General features: G+C 34.7%; 1 protein-coding gene across 2 annotated transcripts in view; it reads left to right on the top strand.

Annotated features, from left to right (window-relative positions):
• Nucleotides 1–25,762, top strand: part of LRRK2 (leucine-rich repeat kinase 2) — a 141,178-nt gene that overhangs the window by 110,232 nt on the left and 5,184 nt on the right. The window contains exons 41-49 of one of the 2 annotated variants that reach the window (XM_011936108.1): nucleotides 1,527–1,687; nucleotides 8,017–8,187; nucleotides 9,684–9,784; nucleotides 12,848–13,042; nucleotides 14,128–14,321; nucleotides 15,939–16,011; nucleotides 19,097–19,281; nucleotides 23,237–23,389; nucleotides 24,677–24,885. In XM_011936108.1, the coding sequence (XP_011791498.1) occupies nucleotides 1,527–1,687; nucleotides 8,017–8,187; nucleotides 9,684–9,784; nucleotides 12,848–13,042; nucleotides 14,128–14,321; nucleotides 15,939–16,011; nucleotides 19,097–19,281; nucleotides 23,237–23,389; nucleotides 24,677–24,885 (1,442 nt within the window). Of the gene's footprint in view, nucleotides 1–1,526; nucleotides 1,688–8,016; nucleotides 8,188–9,683; nucleotides 9,785–12,847; nucleotides 13,043–14,127; nucleotides 14,322–15,938; nucleotides 16,012–19,096; nucleotides 19,282–23,236; nucleotides 23,390–24,676; nucleotides 24,890–25,762 lie in introns of both variants that reach the window. The other variant, XM_011936107.1, reaches the window with a different exon arrangement.

Below are 25,762 nucleotides of genomic sequence, written 5' to 3'. Positions count from 1 at the left end.
ATATACTTAGAGAGGCATGTCTTATAAAGGATTTGGATACTGTTCAGTGATGTATGACTTGGCTTTAGTTTTTTTATTCTTAATCTCTCAGCTTTTCTCTTCAGCATGGCAAGAGTACCTAATGGCCTTTCAGTAAGCCCTTAGTAAATTTTTCTTTCAAGCCCATTACTTACTGTGAAGGTCAACTTCATTAGTGTATTTATCTTATTTTTTTCAGCCCAAAATAGGTATATTGAAATGAATGGGCCTAATGTCAAATGTCCCAACTACATCCTGGAAGAGAGAGAATCTTCTGCTGTATTAGCTGATGCAATTAAATAATATGTACTCTCCAGGCCATAATACAATTCAAAGTTCAGGGTATCATTGCCGCTCTCTTCTAATCCTTCCAAAAGTGATTGGTATTAGGTAATGGAGTAACTATTAATTGATATAATGTGAGCCAAAACTAATAGTCACGAATAAGCAAAGAATTTAAATTTAACTCCATTAAGTCTTGTGAAAAATTATTTTCAACCTAGGTTGTCACATAGCTGTGACATCACATGAAATGCTGTAGTCAACTTGACATCATGGGGCAGAGAAGACAGAGTTGGAAATCAGAATTTTATAGACATGTAATGTGATAATAGCATTAGTAGCTGAGACATGGTAAGCTCACTGACCATGTTTCCAGAATGAAACATTCTGGAAATGTTGAGATGAAAACTTTGTGTTATTTTTTTATATTAACTAGCTTTTACTCTTTGCCTGAAATGTTCAACTCTAGTTGCTCATGATTTCGTGGGTTAGTCTCCAAAAGGATGGAATTTAATGTTACCCATCATCTTTTCCAAAACAATGTTTTATTCATTCTAACTCAGCCCAAAATACTCTTTTTTAACCTTAATATCTAACATGATTAGGTTTATGGTAAATTATGTACTCAAACAGAAGAAGAGACTAATAGCAAGCAAAAGTCTTATTTTTCATTTGTTTTCATCCAAAAAGTAGAAAATATTTTCCAAACATTGGGAAACATTTTAGTCAGAAAAATAAATATCAATGGTAAATAGAAGAGGAAAAATTTTAAATCTGAGCTAAACCTCTATATGGTTTTAAGAAAATCAAAACTATTAAATAAATGGCAAGTACAACAAAATCCCATCAATTCTTATTTAACTTATTTGAAACAGCTAAAATATTCACATGATTATTGAGGGAATTCAGAATTGCCTTTAAGTAATTGTTCATATATACTAAAGAAAAGTCTCCAAAAATTGGGTCTTTGCCTGAGATAGATTTGTCTTAAAATTGAAATCATTCACTTATCAGATTTGACCCTTTTTTAAAGCATAACTTTACTTTGTAATATTAGACTTGTATGTTTTGGTTTTCTTCTATAATACCACTTAACTTTAAGGGTCAAAGTGAGCACAGAATTTTTGATGCTTGGCATAATGGACATGTATATTTAAGGAAATTAGGAGAGAAATTATTATAATGTAATCACATTTAAATAAGATTTCCTGTGCATTTTCTGGCAGATACCTCCACTCAGCCATGATTATATACAGAGACTTGAAGCCCCACAATGTGCTGCTTTTCACACTGTATCCCAATGCTGCCATCATTGCAAAGATTGCTGACTACGGCATTGCTCAGTACTGCTGTAGAATGGGGATAAAAACGTCAGAGGGCACACCAGGTAGGTGATCAGGTTTGTCTCATAATTCTGTCTTCAAGATGGATAAAAACGTCAGAGGGCACACCACGTAGGTGATCTGGTTTGTCTCATAATTCTGTCTTCAGGATGGATAACCACTGACCTCAGATATGAGTTCAGAAGAGTCAAAAGGAAACCAGAGTCTATCACATTGGGAACAGAGGTTTACTGTGTGAAAAATTGCAAACATTACATTGTGATTTTTACCATTGTATTTTATAGGAAAAAAGACAATTGATGTAATTTTTCAGGACAAAAACTGAATAAAAAAGAAGACGTTTGATATCAAGTTAGATTTTTATAAGTTAGATTTTTAGATTCTTTAGATACTCTAGAGGTTGTTAGAAGTAACAGCAAAAACTTCAGTCTAGGTACTGTTGACACTTGTGAGGCAAATCAAATTCAGGTCCACAAATTCTTTTTCATAACTCTGAAAATCCCAAGTTTTTTTTTTTTAAATAACTAATTTGGTGTCAAAACCTAAGCAAACTGACTTGATGCTTATTACAATCTTTATTTCTCATGCCCAGTGTGAATATGCATACATTTTGCTGCAGAAATATATACATGTTTGAGTACAGGGGGCCGGCCCTGACCCTTCAAAGGGTTTCTGTGCACATCACTATCTACCCCATGGAATATTCCCTCCCTTTCTCAGTTCCCACTCCACCTCTTCTACTCAAATTCATCAGAATATCAAGCTCAGATTCCTAAAAAGCAGTTATGGGGCCAGTGATCTGTACAGACATGTTGTCTCAGACATCAGTTTAAGCAGGAAATACAACATTTAGGGGTTGGCATTTGTTTGGAGGGGGGGATCACTCTATCTTTAGGGAAACTTTATATAGTTAGTTATTTGTAAGTAAAATTACAGGTGGCTGTACATCATCTTGATGATTGCAACTCAGTTAAATCACCATGCCTGACACAGAAGAAAATATGCTAGAGGATATCTCACTAGGGAAAAGGTTCTAGTTCAATTCCTGCCCACTCAACTTTTGTATTTAGATAAACAAATGGCTCCAGATTCCAATGCCTGCTTTTATTTTTGCTCCAAATACATATATACTCTTTTGTTTTGCATAGGTACATTTTAGAAGTAGACTGTGTATTCTCATAAACACTTCAAAGTGTATGTTCTGGCTGAGAGTGTCTCTGTGTAGTTCAATGAAATTAATTATCATTTTTTTCAGTACCGTGCTGCGCGTCAGGCCCAGTGCCAGGTATATTAGAGACAAGATCTCTTATCCTCATGCCAGGGCTGAAAGTTAGCTATTATTTTCTCATTTGCCAAATGAGAAAACTGAGGCTCAGGGAGATTATATAACTTGCAGAATATCACTCAGTAATTGGCCGAGATAAGAATTCAGTCTGAATGAGAACCAGATCCAGAGATATTTGGCTTTAAATTCTATAGTCTCTCCTAAACCATATGTGACTCTAACATGAAGAAGCTTATTTAATTTTCCCTATTAAAAAAGTCAAACCAAAACAACAGAACCATGAATAGCAAATATTGTCAATGAGAGGTTTGGAAAAACAATCTTAAAGGATGAAATTCCATAGACCTCATATATTCTCACCTGAAAAAAGTGGGCACAGGACAGTGATTTTCTTTTGGAAGATCTGCTCATTTTTGTCATAGGACATGAAGGTGGACGGGACCACTCAGTTTCTTCTTTCTGCATCTCCCAACCCAGTCTTTCTGTTCATGGGGTGAAAATCTGTTGTTGAAGCCTTGTCTACTTAATTGGACAGTGGAACTCTCGGATCCCTATGGGCTGTGCTCTTGTACTTGAGCTCTGCTTCTCCGCTCTGTGGTCTGGGTCAGCTAGCAGCCCACTCAGTTCACCTTGGTTCAGACTCATGGCCTTTCATTTTCAGTATCTGACTTCTGGTTTTGCTCAATACCTGTCTAAAATGTAATACCCATCTGATTCTTCATACTAAGCCACACAATTGCTCCTGATCCCTTTTAATCTCCAATATTGAATGGTGGTAACATAAATATGGAGACAGATCATGACAGAAACCCAGGGCCTAATCTTTTGTGCCCACTCTTCTCACAGGCTTCTTAATACTTTGGAAGCTTTTTTTTTTTTTTTCTGGCTGTAACCTAGATTTTCCCTTTATCATTACTCTGTTATTGTTAGAGCACTTCTAATTATCTTAGCCCTAAACTCTGCCTCCAATTTTAAATAGCAATAATTCTCACTCCTGCTAATACTGCTACTAGTACTACCATCACCAAACTTTTTCTTCCCCAAAGCAGTTCTGTTTGGGAAGAAAATAGTTCCCTCTCATACAATTTCAGTTATCTTCTTGTCTTTTCTGTTTAATGAATCTTCCTGTTAATGTTACATCTTTTAACATGGAAACTTCTAGAGAAACAAAAGATGATGGATTTGTTAAACTTTTTGGGTGCAGTTTTATACTAACTCTTACCGAAGTGTGTACATTATGAGTGTGGGTCCGTTACAGCTGTAATAGGAGCAGAACCTTCCAGAGCATGAGTGATGTGCTGGGCTTGTGCTTAGCTCTGTCCATGAGTTGAGCATCTCAATCCTTAGGACCCTCTGATATATGTGCTATTACTATTTCTAGTCTATAGATACAGAGACTAAAGTTTAGAGAGTATTCAAAAACATTTACAAGGTCCTATAGGACAAAACTGTAAGACAAAATGCATACCCAAGCAGCCTGAGAGCAGAGCTCCTGTCCAGCCCTGTGATAGCTGGGGACGCAGAAACAGAAACAATGCAATTATTGACAAGGGCCGTGGTGCCATGTCTGTCCATATTTTGAAAATATGGATATTTTCACCTTTAAATAACTTGGAGAGTTTCAACATTAACTCAGTCAAATGGATATATTTATATCATATCCGGTTGGGAGTGACAGTTAATTCTGGGTCCGGTGGCAATTGCACTTGACTGAGATGAATGCTGACTGATGGCTTTAACATTTAACTAATGTGATATTATTTAACACACCCACATAAATACTACAGTCTTTGGGTAAATAAAATGTTACTGGCTGGACATACACGAATATCTGATGGTGATTATGGAACATATTCTACTCATACTTCTCTGAAAGTAAAAAATAAAGTATATGTTTCGGTACACAATGTGATATATACTCAGACTTAATTCATAAATTTCTCTTATTCTTCATCTATGGATCCTTTCTTTATTTACTTACTGCATTTGTTAAAATGCAGGCTTCTCTGAAAAATTATTTCTAAAAATAGTTTTTAGACAATCATATTTTCTCAATTATTTTAACATTATAATCATACTTATTTTTTATTCATTTATTCATTCATTTGGCAACAATATATTGAACATTTACCAAGCACCAAACTGGCTCTACCGCTTAATAGTGGCATGACGTTCATCAGGAAATTGTTAGTGCAATCAAGAACACTAGAGATTCACTGGGAGAATTTAAAGAAGCTTTTAGAAGGGTATTATATTAGAATTGAGGCACTTGATGAACCTATAAATAATATTATGTTTTCATGCTAGAGATCGTGCCAATGAAGATATTTACTTTGAAAGGGGGAAGATGAGAAGTTTCAAAGCATTTCCATATTGAAGTAAATATTCATTTCCATATCTTCACAGTTATCTTCTCAGAGTTCTCTGACTCATTGTGAAAAAAAATTCCAACCTTCTGCACAGCTCTACGATCTTCGAATTGTTGCCTAGAGGGGTAAAAACTATTCTAAAAGGATGTGTGCACTGGATGAGAATTTGGAATTAGATGAAATGACCCCTAGAGTCTTTTCCTGCTTTAAGAGCCTGTGATTCCAAATTCTCACAGTGCATTTATCAAGAAAAAAATATGCTGAACATTTTAGTAGTTTTTGAATAGTACCTGGATAAAATAGATACCTAATAAATGTGCTTAATGAATAATAAATAACTGATTAAGATTTAAATAAACCTCCCAAATCTCTTTCACATTCTAAGAAGGGAAGCATAAAGGTTGTTAATGAACTAGTGACTGTGTGAGTAGCTCATTATTTTTAAGTACTCTTGACTTTGCTGTTCATTATCTGTGTGGCCTTGGGAAAATACATACATTTCTGAAAGGATTATGTCATTTGTAAAATAGAAAGTCCTTATCTGTCTACCACAGATGATTCTTGTGCATATCAAATGAAATATTCAATAAGGCATCTGTAAAATAGTAGAGAGAGATGAATTAGGAGCTACTGTGATTTGTTTACATTATGTCACAGGTGCACTTTATTAGGGATATGTTTTAGCGCTATCTTAATTATGCAATTCTTTAACTTAGATTGTGAGAATGATATTATGGTTATATAGGAAAACACCCTTATTCTAAGGAAATGTATAATATGTTTAGGTCTGAAACATTGTATCTGTAACTTAATCTAGTATATAAATTATGCTAATTTACATGATAATTATATGTAATTATATTATATGTTACTATGTATACAATCTATTTACATGCATATATGTGGGGGAATGTTATCGGTTAGTGTAGTAGGAGTTAATCATGCTCAAATTCGATGTCTCCACCCTTCCAGCTCTTCATGCTTTTCCAGCATGGTGAGGACTGCTGAGCTCCATCTTTTGCTGGTAGTCTCTCTGTCAAATAGAACTGTTTCCAAATTCAGTCATTTACTCCTTGAAGGCTATGAATTCATACTTTGTTATATTTTTCTGGCTGCATATTTAAATTACTCTTACAATCATATAAGTTCATTGTAAAAATTTTCGAAATAAAAAGGAAGATAAAATGTACAGATAATTTTAGCAAATGAAATAATAATTATATTGGGATATTTTCTTCTTAGATTTTAATTTGTACATTCCTGTCAACTTTTTATTTTGAAAATGTTTAAGCCTGCAGAACAGTTGAAAGAGTAGTACAGGCCAAGTGCAATGGCTCCTGCCTGTAATCCCAGCACTTTGGGAGGCTGAGGTGGGTGGATCACTTGAGGTCAGGAGTTCAAGACCAGCCTGGCCAACATGGTGAAATCCCGTGTCTACTAAAAATACAAAAATTAGCTGTGCATGGTGGTGGGCGCTTGTAATCCCTGCTACTCGGGAGGCTGAGGCAGGTGAATCGCTTGAAACCAGGAGGTGGAGGTTGCAGCGAGCCGAGATCACACCACTGCACTCCAGCCTGGGCAAGAGAATGAGATCTCCATCTCAAAAAAAAAAAAAAAAAGTAAGAATAGTACAGTATACACTCAAATACCCTACACATAAATTCATTGATTATTTACTTTTTGCCCTACTTGTTCTTTCTTGCTCTGTTTGCGTATGAATGAATTGCTGAAATTAAGTTGTAGACATCATGCCATGTCATCTCTGAACAGTGTGTGTATTTCTTTAGAATAAGGATGTTTACTTACATGATCGTAATACCATTATCACAGCGAAGAAAATAATTCAGTTGATTTTTTCTACATATTTGATAACTTTCTGTCTATCCAGGATTCTATCCTACATTTTCTTTTAATTTATGTCATAGTGTATCATCTTAGAAAGTGATCCTGAAGTTACTGCATGGTATACATTGTTTAGTTGTTTAACCATTTCCCTTTGTGATTGGATTTCTTTAGGTTGTTTATATTTTTATTATTATCACAAATGTTGAAATCACTCTTATTTTCTGAAGAATTTAAAAGTAATTTATCTCTCTTGTGGAATAAAAGATTTATTTCCCCTTAAAAGAATTTCAGGCATGAACCCAAGAGAGAAGGCATTTTTTGTTTTAGTTGTTGTTTTTATTTTTATTTTTTATTTTTTGGGTAGAAAGAGCAAAGTGACAAGTTCAGGAAATAATGAGAGTGTTAGAATTTTGGTCAGGTTAAAGTGAGTTGGAGTGAAGTTTAGAAATCTCCTTTCTGCTCATCTCTCCTGTTTTTAAAACACTGTCCTGGAAATAGTTAATATTAGGAATGAGAAAAATGATACAGGTTTTCCTAGTAAGCTTTATTTCTTAATTATGAAATACTACTTAAATAACTTACCATTGAATGTTTATCCTTATTATCCTTCAAGGTAATTTTATTGAAGATTGAAGATACTTATAATAAAGATTGAAAGGATTTTATTGTCCTTTGAGGTCAACCTCGGGGGATGAGATGTTATGAGACAGGACAATTAATTGACTTGATCAAGGTACCTGGTTATAAAAATAACACAGCCTGGTTTAGAACGTCTCTTCCTGACTCTCTTGTTTGGCGTAGAGCCTAAGTGTATGCCTTCTTGGATGTATGAGCCCTGATGTTGGGCATATTTATTTTATCTGCTTACTTTCAGGGTTTCGTGCACCTGAAGTTGCCAGAGGAAATGTCATTTATAATCAACAAGCTGATGTTTATTCATTTGGTTTGCTACTCTATGACATTTTGACAACTGGAGGTAGAATAGTAGAGGGTTTGAAGTTTCCAAATGAGTTTGATGAATTAGCAATACAAGGAAAATTACCTGGTAAGCTCTGTTTCCTCTACAATGAAGATTATTTTTTCTTAATATCAGCAGCTTTATTTTTATTTAATTGTAGTTGTATGCTTAATTCCTTAAACAGATGATCATTTTTTGTTTAAAGCATAAATATTCTTAAATCCTGTGGCATATTAATAAAAATCACCTGAAAAAGGTAGCAATTGTAGGCTTTTTAAAAGAATTCCAAATTAATATTGGTGTATTTAGTATTATATTTAGAAACATACTCAGAAAAGGAAATTGCTGTTAGAACTCCACATTTGGTGATTTTTAATTTTCATAAATAATTACTATGTACTCATTATCCTGGAATGTTTTCATTTTCTTGGAGTGAAATAATTTACATGCAGGAATGGAAGACTGAATGATCTATAATAATAATTTTTAGTAAGAATCGGTAAATGCGTATTTAATGTTATCAAAGCTCATTTGGAATGGTTGTCTCAGGCTTTCAAGAAATTAGAGGACTTTGTAATTCATTCCTTAGCCATTACTTTGGTTCTCACCCCAAAATGCCCTTTTAAATTTGTTTAGCTCTTCTCATATTTTCTGCTTTCCCTTTCATTTAAAAAATACTTTTGAGTGTACACGACGTGCCACGTACAGGAAATGAGCCCTTTATCTTTTTTGAGTGTAACTTCAAGATCGTGGCAAAACACAACTTATTATTAATTGGATAAACCTTAGATATAATCTAGGTATTTCCTTTATTTTACTAGTTTTCTAGTGAAAATATTCAGGTCTCTGCTGGGTGCAGTGGCTCACGCCTGTAATCCCAGCACTTTGGGAGGCCCAGGCGGGCACATCACTTGAGGCCAGGAGCTGGAGTCCAGCTGGGCCAACATGGTGAAACCCTGTCTCTACTAAAAATACAAAAATTAGCTGGGCATGGTGGCACGTGCCTGTAGTCCCAGCTCCCAAGGAGGCTGAGGCATGAGAATAGCTTGAACCTGGGAGGTGGAGGTTGCAGTGAGCCAAGATCGCACCACTGCACTCCAGCCTAAGCAACAGTGAGACTCCATCTTAAAAAAAAAAAAAATCAGTTCTGCATTCTGCATCAACCAGAAGAATAAGCAACATCTTGTAAAAAACAAATGTGCAGAAACCATCTGTGAGGACATAAGGATTAAATGCTTGCCTACTTTGAGTATTAAAATAAAAAGTAGAAGCTTAATTATTATATGAGTAAAAGTGTTTCCAAAGTCTATTTGAAATGCAGGTGTAGAATGAAAATCTATTATTTTATTAAATTGTTATTTGGGTCTCTTTTGATTCCATAAAAAATAATCTTTTTCCACATCTCTTAGTGGAGATCAATTTAACAAAATTAGCTTTAATTTTGTTAAGTAAATTTACATAAATATAGGATTATGGAGATAATATTTTTCTTTGCAATGTCTGGACCTTTTATAAACATTGAGGGGAAATTTAAGTGTTCTTACTTATTTAGTATGCTAGCATGATGTTTTTTAATGTTTTAGATCCAGTTAAAGAATATGGTTGTGCCCCATGGCCTATGGTTGAAAAATTAATTACAAAGTGTTTGAAAGAAAATCCTCAAGAAAGGCCTACTTCTGCCCAGGTATTCTTATAATAAAATTTTGTTAATATTTTGTACAGAACATCATGTGCATATATGTGTATATATATAAAATCTTCAAATATATATACTTAAACACATAAATAAACACACACAGACAGAATTAAAAATACTTATAAGGCAAACCTCCTATAATTTTCACCATCCCAGGCACAGAAAAAGGACATTGCCAAAACCCCACGTGCTCCCATATGCCTGTCTCCTCTCCTCTTCTTTGAAATGCCTGCCCATTATTTTGCCCATTTTTCTGTTGACTCTTTTGCCTACAAATCAAACGAGAAAAAAATTTTCATATATAACCTACTAATCCTTTGTTGGTTTTATATGTTGCAAATTTCTTTTTTGAGTTCGTGGCTTGATTTTTAAATTTCCTGTAGGGTGCCCACTAATGAACAGAATTTCTTAATTTTAATATATATAAATTTAACAATCCTTCTTTTTCCTTCTTTTTCTAGTTACTCCTGTTTGGTCCTGTTGTAGAGTCCATCTTTCTTTTAGAGCCATAAAAATATTTACCTATGATTTCTTCAAGCCTTTTAAAAGTTTGGTTTTGACAAGTTTTTAATCCATTGGAATTGACATTTTTATCTGTATCTAACTCCTTTTTTTAATGTAGAAAACTAGTTTTTTCAGCTTGATTTACTAAATGGTTTCTCCCCTTTTGTCCCATTGATCTGATGTGTCCCTTTTGTAGTTTATTAAAGATAATGCACATATCCACATGTACACTGTCTTCCACTGATCAACTCGCTTATTTTTCCTCCAGTATTACCCTGTCTTAATTCCTGTAGCTTTCTAATGGTCTCTCCCTATTTACTTTTCTCATCCAGGAATATTTTAACCAGTCTTAGGCTTAGCTTTTCTACATAAAATTTAGAATCATGCTGTCAAATCTTGTGAAAAACCACATTGTCCTTTGGATTGGTCTTAGATTAATATGGAAACAATCTGGAGAGGATATCCTTATGGTATTAAGTCTTTGTATTCTTTTTTTTTTTTTTTTTTTTTGAGAGAGGGTCTCGCTCTGTTACCTAGGCTGGAGTGCAGTGGCAGAGTCACAGCTCAATGCAGCTTTGACCTCCTGGGCTCAAGCTATCCTGTCACCTCAGTCTCCATCAACCAATTGTGTGCCACCAGGCCTGGTTAACTTTTCCCTTAATTGTTTTTTTGTAGAGAATGAGTCTCATTATGTTGCCTAGGCTGGTCTTGAACTCCTGGCCTCAAGCAATCCTTCCGCCTAGGCCTCCCAAAGTGCCGAGATTATAGGCATGAACCACTGTACCTGGCCAAGTCTTCCTATTCTGGAATGGCATAAATTCTCTCTGTTTACTTAGGTCTTCTCAAGTGTCTTTCAATAAAGTTTTGTAATGCTATGTATAGGTCTTGCATATCTTTGGCTGGATTTTCTTGCTGCAAATTGCTTCAAATGCAATTCATGGCTTGAGATTTGTTTTTTAACTGCCTAGTTGATGTAAATCTGGTCTATGAATTGTACTGACAACAAGCTTGTGAATAGCAATTTTTCAGCAACCTTTTGCTCCCTCTCCCCCTTTCCGTGCACAGTCCCAAAGCAACTTTCCTTATATACCAATGAAGGTGGAAATGTGGACAGGTTGATTTCTGCTTCTTGTTTATGCTGAATATGCAGTCCCTTAGGGTCCCAGCTTTATGGGTACAGTCCCTTTACTAAGACTGTCTTATCTTGGGAAGGCCGTAGACTATAACTTCTTTCCCATGGACCCCACAAAGCATCCAAGAGTATACATTTATTTTGTCTCACTTTGTCTTGGCAGACAAATGTCTTCAGGGCAAGTCTGGCTTTAGGGGTCAACTGACCTCTCTGGTTTCTGTCTCTCACTGTGATTTTGGCCTGATAATGCCTTATGGTATCAGATCTTCAATGTTTTTTAATACATTGTTTTTTAAAAAAATCATTTAGCATTTTAAATTGTTTTTAGTTGGAAGATTTGCCCAAGTAACCTCTCCACCATATTATCTGAAAGAGAACTCTTGTGATGTTTTATACTTACACACATTTTAATAAACGTGGGTTATCTTTATGTTGGGAGCTCTTGATTTTGTGTTGTAATTAATTGGAAAAGTTTTAACTTTAAATTTTCTGATCAAAAATAGTCAAGTACAACTGTAATGACTTTATCAGACATTATATGCTTTCTTTTCTACATGGCTTATTTGTTTTTAAATTTATGTTACCACCAGTGTTAGTCACATGAACTTTTATATTTATGTCAACAGTAAACATTTTTCGTAACTTGTTGTTTTACTTCTTTTTTCATTTTCAACTGTATTTCACTTATACTTAACAGAATATATAACAAGTATATATATATATATATGACAATATTAAAAAGCTTAGACATACTTACTTTATCTTTAAAATATAACATATACTAGGCAAGACAGGAAAACTCATCACCTTTATGAGATGAGGCACAGAGAGAGTAATGGGCTTTCTTGGTGTCTCCTGAGTGGTGGGTAAGTGGCCATGGCACACCTCTAATCCCAGTTTCCTGACTTATGGTTCTGTTTTCTTACAGTGCCTTCACACTGTCTCTCCAGATCATTAGTGTTTGAAGGACAAACATAAAAACAGAATCTAGAGGTGACCTCTAAATTTTGTTACCAAAGACTGAAATTCCTGTTCCTTTCAACTACTCGAAGCTCAACTAAATTGTTGTCCCAAGGGTTTTTCTGTCACTTACGGTGGCTCTGCAATGTAGAATTGCATGAAGAGTACCTCCTGACTCTGCTAAAATCCTGTTTAATTGACCCTTGAGATTTTCAAGTTAAAAAAAAATACTACACATACCAAAAAGTATCAAGTACGGTTTAAAAATACAGATCTGCCTTTTCATGTAATTGTATCTGTAGTTTAGACACTAATCTTGATGAGCTAGTTGGGTTCCAGTTTAACAGTTTTTGGTTTTGCTTGACAGAGCTATAACATTTAAGTCTATGTTTGATTTTTCAAGGGAAATGAGTTAACTTGATAAGTACTGTTTCATTATCTTTAAACTTTCTCAGGTCTTTGACATTTTGAATTCAGCTGAATTAGTCTGTCTGACGAGACACATTTTGTTACCTAAAAACGTAATTGTTGAATGCATGGTTGCTACACATCACAACAGCAGGAATACAAGCATTTGGCTGGGCTGTGGGCACACCGACAGAGGACAGCTCTCATTTCTTGACTTAAATACTGAAGGATACACTTCTGAGGTAAATCCAATGCTCTTTAAATCTTTTGTAATTTAAAGCATATGCCAGTTAGAAAGTTACTTAAGAATAATTTTTTAAATTTATTTTTACAAAGTAAAAATTTACAAATTTTAATTTTACAAAGTAAAAACAAAAGTATAAATTTTTTACAAAATAAAAAATAAATTAAATAAGAGCCAATGTAGGAATATTATTCAATTAGCCTTCTGTTAGAACAAGAGTATTCAAGAGCTAGTGTGTTTTGCTTTAGGATAACAGTATATGTCTTAGTTCAGCATACCCAGAAACAGCCTGAGATGTTGCACAAGTGATTTAAGGAAAGAGAATCTTAGAGGGAAGTAAAGGAAGCCAGAAAGGGCAGAGGAAGAAGCTCAGTAGAAATGTGGTTTCTGAGGAGGTCTAGCCTCAGTCTCTGCCCACAAGGAGCTCTGGAGTATGAACAGTAGCACAGAATTTTCCCACCGCCAGGCAAGGGGGCCAGTCTTTCATTCTCACATACTGGTCAGTCATTGGCTGCAATCTGCTGGGAGGTGGGGGTAGTGTAACTTTCAAGGCATTTCTGGGCAAGCTGCCTCTTGTCATCTCAGGGCATTCTGGGGTAAAGAGCACAGCTCTGAACTATAGTAGCCAACACTCATGGTAGCCAGGGATGGCGTACCTGATGGATAAAGGAGATCCGGGCATGGCTCTACAAGTGGATCAATACATTGTATTGGCAAATATAAGATAAATTTCTAGACTTAAAAGACAACCTAATATTTTGACTGCTGCCTAGAGATAAATATTGTACCTCGACATTAGTTCTGAGGTTAAATAATATTCTTATATGGTTTGAAGGAATGAGAATTCACACTGAACAATAATTTTTGATTTTACTTTCAGATGTTATCTTGATAGACAAAACTTGTTTGCCAACTAACTCAATTATTATTGAAAATTAAATAAAATTGGCATTGTTTTTAAAAGTAAATGCAAGAAAGCTAAAAGAGTTAAGTATGTTGATAACAGAATCCTTTATTCTGTACAAGTTCTAGTTGCTTAAGCTTAAATCAATTCCTTGTAAGAATATTTTCTTTTCTTAACAGGAAGTTGCTGAGAGTAGAATATTGTGCTTAGCCTTGGTGCATCTTCCTGTTCAAAAAGAAAGCTGGATTGTGTCTGGGACACAGTCTGGTACTCTCCTGGTCATCAATACCGAAGATGGGAAAAAGAGACATACCCTAGAAAAGATGACTGATTCTGTCACTTGTTTGTATTGCAATTCCTTTTCCAAGCAAAGGTATGGTAGTGAATTTGATCACTGGGGGAAATTACAGACCTTTTAAATGACTTAATTGTGTGCAGAATTGTTATTGCATCAGTAAAGATTGTTCATTTTTAACCCATTTTCATTGGTTTGCATATATTAAAGGGAATTGTGGAAGGTCACAGAGATATTTGTTATTTTTCTGAATACAGATCTAGCTGAGACAGTTATAAAATAAGTCAACCATTTCTTCAGGCCTACCAGCCCTGCTCCTGGTATTACCTCAACTGTGGCTCTCTCTCTTTACTTCTCCTCAGATCAATGCATCTTTCTAGGGCCTTTTCAAGGATAAATTCTCATTCATTCATTCTTTGAATATGTGTGTGTGTGTGTGTGTGTGTGTGTGTGTGTGTGTGTATGTGTGTGTATAAGCCCATTGTGTGCCAGGCTTAAACATACCAATTGTCTATCAAATTAAGAAAAAAGTTAAATAAATGAATTAATAAATTCTGAATTGGTGAAAATGACTTAGCTCTTATCAGTTGCAGGGTTCTTGTCCCAAAGAAATATATCTACATAGCAAAATTTCAGGTGTGAGTTGTAGGTTGGTGTCTGTAATATTTGGGGCAGGATGATTTCCAGGAGGCATTAAGATTATACCCCATATATTTCTCTGGTTTAAGTTAGTATTGGAAAAAAAGTATTAGAAAAATGTGAAGCCTGCTTTTGGTACCTGAAATATCAACTCCACTGGCAGTTTTGGAGTTGAAATTATTTGAATATGGTCAAAGAAAAATTTCAATGGATGGGATCGGGCCAGGAAGACTTTATTCAAGCCTATCACAACAGGAGAGAGAGATCTGATTGAACTAAACTCCACTGAAACAAAAGGTGGGAGAGTTTTAAGTGCAGGGGTGAGCTAATGGAAAAGTACCTGAGGATGTGTTGCAGGGAAGTGAGAGCAGTTGTCAATGTGATTAGGCCATCTGTGCTTGCTAATTGTCCCTTCTTGAAGGTAGGCTCCTATCCTCCCACAGACACTGGAGAATAGTCTTCCTTTCTTCCTTCCTTCCCTCCTTTCTTCCTTCCTTCCTTCCACCCACGTTTTTGCTCTTGTTGCCAAGTTGGAGTGCAATGCATGATCTCAGCTCACTGCAACTTCCACCTCCTGAGTTCAAGCGATTCTCTAGCCTCAGCCTCCCGAGTAGCTGGGATTACAGGAATACAACACCAAACCCAGCTAATTTTTTGTATTTTTAGTAGACAACGGGGTTTCACCATGTTAGCCAGACTGGTCTCGAACTCCTGACCTCAGGGGATCTGCCCACCTCGGCCTCCCAAAGTGCTGGGATTACAGGTGTGAGCCACCGCACCAGGCCTCTTTCTTGATAATTACATTTCAAAGGAATAGCTCCCAAGTCCTTGGAAAAGACATTCCTGGGGTATAAAACTGGAAAGAGTCTGGGAAAAGGGGCAGAGAAAGAATTTATAATTGCAAGTCTTCTAAAGTAAATACTCTAAGAAAAGGGAGGTTAGGAGTTTATAGTTGAGAAGTCTATCTAAAGTTTAATAAATCAGAGGAGAACATTAAGGCCATTTTAGTCAACGTACATGTTCTTTTTGTAACAATTTCAACATTTTTCCTTTCAGCAAACAAAAAAATTTTCTTTTGGTTGGAACCGCTGATGGCAATTTAGCAATTTTTGAAGATAAGACTGTTAAGGTAAATGTTGAATGCATTCTACATCTAAATTTATTTTAAGTCTTTTGTTTTATATATATATCTCACCCCCCTCTTAAGGGATTACAAACTCTGTGAGAGCAAGAATCACAAATTATGCTTATATTTGTATTGCTTCATAAAGTCTTGCACACAGTAGATCCTCTGAAAATACTCGCTGATTGACTGTATATTTTATATGAATGAACTAAGAATAAGATGATAAATGACATCTGATTGATAATGTTAGGAATGGAAATAATTCAATTTGTACAGATTTGTATCTGAGGCAGATAAGATAATTCCTTATAAATATATTGTGGGAAAAAAACCCAAAAAGATACTTAAGTTTTAAATATGACTTGCCATTAACTTTTTCTTAAGCATTGAAGAAATCATTTAATTTTGTGTTCTTCAGATTCTTATTTAGTCATTAAAGCATTTATTCCTCTATCCATCTATTCATCTTTGGTGCCATATATTCACTCTACTTCCTACCCGTTCATTCTCCTATTACCAAAAAGCTTATTATCTGAGGAGAGACATGGAAATAGAGTATAATAACCCTTAGGTTATTTCTTATGTAATTTTTACATGGGGAAAAAGAATAGCTTGAATGTAACAATAATATTTTGAATATGACTTAAATTTTTTTATATATAGTATTTGTACATATTTATGGGGTACATGTGATATGCTGTTACATGCATAGAATGTGTAATGATCAACTCAGGGTGTTTAGGATATCCATCACCATGAGCATTTATTTCTATGTGTTGAGAACATTTCAAGTCTTCTCTTCTGGTTATTTTGTAATGTTTTTAACTGTAGTCACTTTATTGTACTATTGAACATTAGAACTTATTCCTCCTATCTAACTCTATGTTTGTACCCATTAACCAGCCTCTCTTCATCCTCCCCTTCTCCCACACACCCATATCCTTCCAAGCCTCTGATAACTATCATTCTACTCTCTACCTCCATGAGATCAACTTTTTTAGCTCCCACATATGAGTGAGTACACATGATATTTGTCTTTCTGTGCTTGGCTTATTTCACTTAACATAATGACCTCCAGTTCCATCCATGTTGCTGTATATGACATGATTTCTTTCCTTTTTATGATCAAATGGTATTCCATTATGTAAACACACACATTTTCTTTATGCATTCATTCATTCATGGGCACTTAGGTTGATTCCATTTTTTAGCTATTGTGAATAGTGCTGCAATAAACATGGGGATATAGGAATCTCTTTGATATACTGGTTCCTTTTCCTTTAGATTAGTATCAGTAGTGACATTGTTGGATTGTATGGTAGTTCTATTTGTAGGTTTTTGGAGAAATCACCATTCTGTTTTCTGTAGTGGCTATAGTAATTTACATACTCACCAACAGCATATGGGCATTCCTTTTTTTCCACATCCTTGCCAGCATGTTATTTTTTGTCTTTTTTACAATAGCCATTCTAACTAGGTGAAGAAGATCTCGGTGTGGTTTTCATTTGCATTTTTACTGATGATTAGTTAATGTTGAGCTTTTTTTTTTTTCATATATCCATTGGCCATTACTATGTCTTCTTTTGGAAATGTCTATTTAGATCCTTTGCCAACTTTCTGTCTTGTTTTAAGACAGGGTCTCGCTCTCTCACCCAGGCTGGAGCACAGTGGCATGATCATAGCTCACTGCAGCCTTGACCTTCTGCACTCAAGTGATCCTCTAACATCAGCTTCATGAGTAGCTGGCACTACAGGCGTGTGCCACCATACCTGGCTATTTATTTTTATTTTTTGTAGAGATGGGACCCCACTATGTTGTCCAGACTGATCTCAAACTCCTGGGCTGAAGCAATCCTCCTGCCTCATCTTCTCAAAGTGCTGGAATTACAGGCAGGAGCCACCACACCCCGCCCTTTGCCTACTTTTCAACGGGGTTCTTTTTTTTTTTTTTTTTCCTGTTGAGTTGCTTTTTCGAGTTTCTTGTGTATTCTGGATGAATAGTTTGCAAATATTTCCTCCCATTCAACAGATCGTCTCTATATTGTTGATAGTTTCCTTTGCTGTTCAGAAGCTTTTTAGTTTATTATTGTCCCATTTGTCTATTTTTGTTTTTGTTGCCTGTGCTTTTGGGATCTTAACCATAAACTCTTTGTCTAGACCAACGTTCTGAAATGTTTCCCCTGTTTCCTTCTAACAGTTTCATAGCTTCTGGTCTTACATTTAAGTCTTTAATCCATCTTGAGTTGATTTTTGTAAATGGTGAGAGAGTGGGGTCTAGTTTCATCCTTCTGCAGACTGATATCCAGCTTTTCCAGCACAATTTTTTGAAGGTGATTTTCTTTCTCTCATGTATGCTTTTGGTGCCTTTGTTGAAAATCAGTTGGCTCTCAATATGTGGGTTTATTTCTGGGTCCTCTACATTGGTCTACGTATCTGTGTTTTTGCCAACACTGTGCTGTTTTGGTTACTCTAGCCTTGTAATATATTTTCAAGTCAGGTAGTGTGATGCCTCCAGCTTTTTTCTTTTTGCTCAGGATTGTTTTGGCTATTTTGGCTCTTTTTGGTTTTATAATTTTTTTTCCTATTTCTGTGAGAAATATCTTTGGAGCTTTCATGGGAATTTCATTGAGTCTGTAGATTGCTTTGGGTAGTATGGTCATTTTAACAATATTAATTCTTCCACTCTGTGAGCATGAATATCTTTCCATGTGTTTGTGTCCTCTTCAATTTCTTTCATGTTTTTCAGGTTTCCTTATAGAGATTGTTCATCATCTTGGTTAAATTTATTCCTAGGTGTTTTATTAATTTTTTGTAGCTACTTTAAATGGGATTGCTTTCTTGATTTTTCAGCTACTTTGTTCTTGTGTAGCTATGCTACTGATTTCTGTATGTTGGTTTTGAATCATTTATTGTCCTTATTTATCAGAACTAAGAGGTTTTTTCTGATGGAATCTTTAGGTTTTTGAGGTTTAATTTTAATATCTCTAATCATTTAAGATGGAAAGTTGTTTTTTGAAAGCACAGATTTTTAGTTTTTTATTCTGTGGATACTCAATTTGCTGAGTGTGTTTTCTTTTTTTTGGCAAAGCTTGAAGGAGCTGCTCCTTTGAAGATACTAAATATAGGAAATGTCAGTACTCCATTGATGTGTTTGAGTGAATCCACAAATTCAACAGAAAGAAATGTAATGTGGGGAGGATGTGGCACAAAGATTTTCTCCTTTTCTAATGATTTCACCATTCAGAAACTCATTGAGACAAGAACAAGCCAACTGTAAGTTATTTTTTATCTGTACAAGTAATTTGTCATTATCTTTATGTTTATTCCTTATAATCATTAATAATACTGTTGATAATTCATAAGGAAGATCTTTTAAAGTGCATAATTTATTTCTATCATAAAATTAAACATTCATTATAAAAAATTTTAAAAATTTCAAAAAGCAGAAGGGTATTTTTAAAAAGTCACTCAGCCTAATCACTTTTAGGGATAAAATATGTAAGCCCATTGTAATCTTAGTAGTATCTATCAATATAAATTTTTAAACAATTTTTATTATCTGTGTTTCAAATTAGACATGAAATTGGAAGACAATCAACTCTGTATTTTGCCAAATTCATGGACTTTACATATGCAATTTGAGTAATTTCCATTAAGTATTGATTGTAGGAAAGATAGACAGCAAGTATTCTTGCTTGTCTCAAGTTGTTTCTAGATTTGATAATTATACAGATGTCTACTAACAACCAAGTTAGTGATACCAGTTTCAAACAAGAATAAAATAAAATATTAATATAAACCTCTTTGAAGTTTGTTTTTTTCAGTTGTATTTTAATCAAATCTTTGCAGTTGGTCCTTATTTATCACATTCCTCAGTGATAAGCAGTGTAGGATTGTGGATAAGAGCATAAACCATAGTTCACCTATTGCTTTGCCATCTATTGGTTTTGTGAACTTGGGCAATAACCTTTCACATCTTCAGTCATCTCTTACCTGAGGATTGTAATATTCTCTATCTCAAAGGGATATTTGGAGGAGTAAATAAGAACATTAATATATGGAACTTAATTAACGTAATGACCAGCACCTGGTAAGCTGTCAATAAACATTAGCTATTGTTATTATTCTTATTATTAGCTTTGAGTCACAAATCCCTACCTTAGAGAATATCCTAGTTTCCCAATATTCATCTAATTGCCCAAGATTGGCACTTGGGAGTAATCTTTGACTCCTTTGTTTTTGCTCCCTTTATCCACTTGACCCTCCTAATTGTTATTCGAATCTTTGTACTTCTCACTGTTCTCAGTGCTGCTACCATAGGCCAGACTGCCATCCATCATCTGTGGCCACATTAACAAGAGCATCCAGTTCTCATCCTCTGATTATACTCTCTTCCACCTATTTTCAGCATTGCAGACAGAGGGACCTTTTTAAAATGTACATCAATCTGATGCAATTTTCCTGCTTAAAACCCTTTGGTGGCATCCCATTGTCCTTTATATGAAGTCCAAATTCCTTAAGATAGCCTACTAGGCCCTTCATAATTCAGTGCTTGCTTAGCTGTCTAGATTCATATTTTGCAACCTTCTTGTCATCTGTGCTTTACCCAAACTGAAATTGACTCAGATCTCTAAGATAACCTGTTACCTCTCACCCCCAGCCTTTGAATGTAGTATTCTCTTTACCTGGATGACTATTATGCCCGCTGCCTATTTCAGTCCAAATGCCACTTGCTCTGAATGCCACTTCCATTGCATCTATTGTTTTCTATCACAATAGCTATTTTACTTTTATAATTGTATTTTTTAAAGTAGTTTCTTAATACCACTAAATCTATTGGTTTTCAACATTGGCTGTGCATTTAGAAACCACTAGGTAGCTGAAAATAATGATACCTGGGCCCTACCTCAGACCAATTAAATCAGATCAGTTAAGCCTGGGATGGGGAGCAGACTTGTTTTTTTTCTCAGGTTCTCAAGTGATTCTAAAGTATATTCGAAGTTAAGATATACTGCAGACTGCAATGTGTTGTAAGTTCCCATGAATGAGGATTTTTATTTCTGTGTTTACGTATTTGTTTACTAGTGTGTGGTTAACATTTAGATCAACTCATTTTCATTCTGTAACACCCACTTTTTAAAATATGAACGTAAAAATGTATTTTATTATTTTTATTTTTCAAATTTTATTTTAGACTCTGGGGTACATGTGCAGGTTTGCTAACAAAGGTATAGTGAGTGATGCTGAGGTTTGGAATACAACTCAACTCACAACCCAGCAAGTAAGCATAGTACTCGATAGGTAGTTTTTCATCCTTTTTCCCCTTCCTGTAATTTCCACTTTTAACCTAATTATACAAGCCTGAAAACCTTTAAAAAGAAAGGGCCTCCAGTTTATTTTTTTATTTCATAGGTCATTTTATGGGCTCATGGATATCAATTAACTCCTTAAAGTTCCATATAAGATTTGGAGCACAGATGCTTTACTAGAGAGCATCCATAAAGATCAAGCTCTCAAAGATGTTCATCTCCCAAAAAGAGACTGGGACCCAGTTGCATAAACACTTAGAGAGAAATATTTGCTCTCTTCTGAACAAGTATCTCCTGTGGCCTTGATCTCTACCCCATGAAACAGACATCACATCACAAATCAGAGGTTGCCTCATTATCAGTACCCTCATCATTGTCAATACACACCGACTCAGAGGCATATTGGGTAATGAAAGATGACTGCCTTTGAAGCCAGAAGACTGCACAACTTTTGGAGTTCTAGATCTGCAACATGTTTTTAGTCCTAGGTCGGCAAGCATGATGTCAGTAGTCATGGAACCCTGAGCAAATTATTTAGCATTTGTACATGTTTCTGTCTACAATTAAAAACAGTGAGATTTGTCGTATTTTATGTTTTTTTTTATTAAGGATCAAGCAAGATAACACACAAAAGTATTTTATAAAATACGAAAATTCCCTGCAAAACTTTGTCCTAATTGGAACTATTTTCTATTAAATACAGCAAACATCCAGGAAGGCATTACCTAAAACGTAGTGGCTCTCTGACAACACATCACATTTTTATCTCCTTTTCTGGAATAGAAAGAAAAGGGGGAGAAAAAAAAATCTTCCTGCTCTAGGATGTACTAATGATTGTTGAATCATTATGGTATTTTCATGTTATCTATCTGATTTAAATGCAATTTTGACTATTTTTGCTTATTCCTGGTTGTTCATTCATACTGTAGTGCCTTCTATCCCCCCACTTCACAGACTGCTTGGTATATCAGAGGTGCTTATCTGTGCAACTCTTTACTGGATGAGGGTTATGTAGAAAATACATCGTGCTCATCCTTATGAAAGTACACTCATAATCTAGTGTGAGGGATGCCCTAATAAAGACAATTTTATATTTAATAAGGTCTATAATATGACAGTGACACCAGTGGGGAAAAGGGATTGGTTAGTCTCTTTTGATAGGTCAGGGAAGAAATCCAGAAGAGCTGATATTTAAGTTAATCCTCAAAGGCCAAGTAGGAGTTTGCCATGTTGATGTGGCCCATGGTAGCCAATCTGTTTGTGAAATATGTATAATGTCAGATGCCTTAGGTTGAAAGGGAAATATTTTAGGTGTTCGTAATTTTTCTTTATGTTTAAAAGGGGAAAATGGCAAATATTTTACTTTCTGTTTATGTTTGGATGATTTGGATTTCTGTTTCCTATAATTTGACTGGCTCAACTGCAAAGATATACCTTGCTTTAAAATTTGAAGACACTGCAACTAAATTTTTTTTCAACATTTTATATTTTATAACTCTAGATATAAAAGGCTAATGCTTAGTTTTCTGAGCATTCAGGAAACAAAGTTTTGCAACGACATTCAAAAGTTACAGATATTACAATATTTCCTTCAGAAATTTAGATATAGTATAAAATTCTACAAAGAGCCACATAGAATTGAAACTAAAAGTAAGACCAAAGTAAACATTGGACATAATCTTTATTTTATTATCAAGAGAAATTAGTATAAAATAACCAAAAGTATGTAAAATACCAAAGCATGTTATATATTCAATTCAGAATTGTTAGGGAAGAATATGAAATAATTGCAATAGTCTAGCTTGTTTAGTTTTCAAAATAGTGTTTTTTACATGCATTAAGAACTAAGGTTGTATTACACGTAGAAATTTTAAGAATAAAACAAATAGTGATGACTTTCTGTTTTTTTTTCTCTGCAGGTTTTCTTATGCAGCTTTCAGTGATTCCAACATCGTAACAGTGGTGGTAGACACTGCTCTCTATATTGCTAAGAAAAATAGCCCTGTTGTGGAAGTGTGGGATAAGAAAACTGAAAAACTCTGCGAACTAATAGACTGTGTGCACTTTTTAAGGTTAATTCATTGGTTTTTAAGTTTATTTCCAAAAGAATCATCTTTGCACTTCATGTGTCGCAGAGGAAGGATTTATCTTCCTTTCTGCCTCTGAATAGAGAACTTTTTAAAAATGCAGAAAAAAATTTGTAATGCTTCTCAGCACCATCTTTTCAAATTAGGAACATTTTGTCTTGGAAAAATAAAAAAATAGGAGCATAATATGCATAGTTTTTTCATGGTGTTATAAAGAATACTCTCGAATGAAAATAGTATATTATTGAAAATGAGCATACTGGAGTCTCTGCTAGCTTTGATGTAGTTGTGTCACAGCGTCAAATACACTATTTATAATTAAATTATGGGCCCCAGGATTATCTGCTCTAAAGAAAAAGAGTCACAAAATAATAGACGAATATGGGGCGAAACACAATGGACTCAGCAAGGCACTAACTAAGGAGTTGGGATCAAGACCCCAGAATGAGAGCATAGTGCTTAGTCTGATGCAGCCCGTGAGTGACAAATCCATAGCAAGCACATTCTTTCTGTGCTGGTGCTGAGAAACAAGACCATTTTCAAGCTTATTTGCTAGCCACTTTATATTTTTATTTTGTTTTGGTTTTACCTTATAGATCTATAATACTCTTGAGAACATCTGAGATTACACACTGTATCTGTAAAAGGAGACTTCAAAGTTTCCTTTCTTAGATTCATCTGACAGTTTTTCTCTGGATTGTGAGAAGGGCTCACAGTTTATGTTCAGAAGAACCAACAGGTCTCCTTGATAAAGGGTTCCTTACTTCCTGAAGTGCCAAGACGATTAGGATTCTTTTATTTCTGGACACTTCATTTTGGTCGTGAATTAGACTATTCACTGGTTCTGGGAAAAAATCCAGTGGTTTGTATCGATATCTCTACATGTGAGTGACTATAATTTTATATTCCTTTGTAACACTGAGACTTCATGTAAAGCTTTTGAATCTAACTTTTTTTTCTTTATCCTGGGCACATGCATGCTATTTTTACTGAATTAGATAGCTTTGGTATTTATAAAAATTGTATTCCTCTTATTCATAATTTCCTGAAAATGAAGGGCTATTGTTGTCTTTGATAATTTATACTTTAAGTAAAGAAATGTGGCTCTTTGGCATTCTGTGTTTAGCAAAATTTGCTTTGTATAATTTTAATGATGCATAATGTGTGGTGTCATGTTTTCATAATTTAAAATGTTATTTATGTTTTCATATATAAATAGCATTTATCTCTTAACTGGTGGTAAAATTATTAATGTATACTTTATGGTTCTAGGGAGGTAATGGTAAAAGTAAACAAGGAATCAAAACACAAAATGTCTTATTCTGGGAGAGTGAAAGCTCTCTGCCTTCAGAAGAACACTGCTCTTTGGATAGGAACTGGAGGAGGCCATATTTTACTCCTGGATCTTTCAACTCGTCGAGTTATACGTATAATTTACAACTTTTGTGATTCGGTCAGAGTCATGATGACAGCACAGCTAGGCAAGTTTCTTTCCTTTAGATATTTTTCATATTCTCTAAGTCTTATAAAATATGCCTTTATTTTACATTTACTTTTTCTCTGCGCTTTCCAGTGTCATTTGGATGGTCTTGGAGGTTCACACAATGAAACATAAGACTGGTGTAAATTGTGAATAGGGTCATTACAGAAATGGAGGGAGTAAATGCTCTCAGTCCCATAAGAGAAGCAGATTACTGCAGCTGAACACTCAGTTTGGGTCTTACATGCTTTTTTCTTTTTTACCTAAGGCAAAAATGGGAAATACATAGTGTTGAATATATTTCACTTTTTGAGCAAAGAAAATAAAGAAAATGTTTATTTTAATCATAGTCTAGCCTCCCACGCTTGTTAAAGAATCTCATTTGGTTTTTCATTCTATAACAAATCTTTATTCTTGCAGCAATACATGCTGAACCACACAACCTACAAATATTGACAAATCATGTTTTACTGAAACTTTGTCTTTTTTTGCTTCTATTTTTCTATTTAAATATGATGAAATTGTGATAGCACATAAAATGTATTTTCTGCATAAATATATTTGTGTCTTCCTTTGATAATTTGATTTAGAAAATAATAATAGCACACATACAAAAGTTTACAAAAACAACACTATGGGGTTTAATTCTGAAAAAAACTAGAATTTATGTAACTTTAGCAAATAATTAATGAATGTTTTGAACATGGTGAAGACAATAGATTCATTACAAGTATGTGTGAAAGAGGAACATGTGTTTCTCTAGCACCTTCACCTATTTTTCATTTATAGACGTTAGAGTTGCACAGAAGGAGTTAGAATTAGATGCTCTTAATGACTGCGAACTATTTTTTTTTTTATTATTATTATACTTTTTTTTT

This window comes from Colobus angolensis, unplaced genomic scaffold, assembly GCF_000951035.1.
Source record: "Colobus angolensis palliatus isolate OR3802 unplaced genomic scaffold, Cang.pa_1.0 Scaffold150, whole genome shotgun sequence".
NCBI lineage: Eukaryota > Metazoa > Chordata > Mammalia > Primates > Cercopithecidae > Colobus > Colobus angolensis.
The sequence above is the reverse complement of the archived record's forward strand: the minus strand, read 5'-3'. Positions and strand labels throughout refer to the sequence as shown.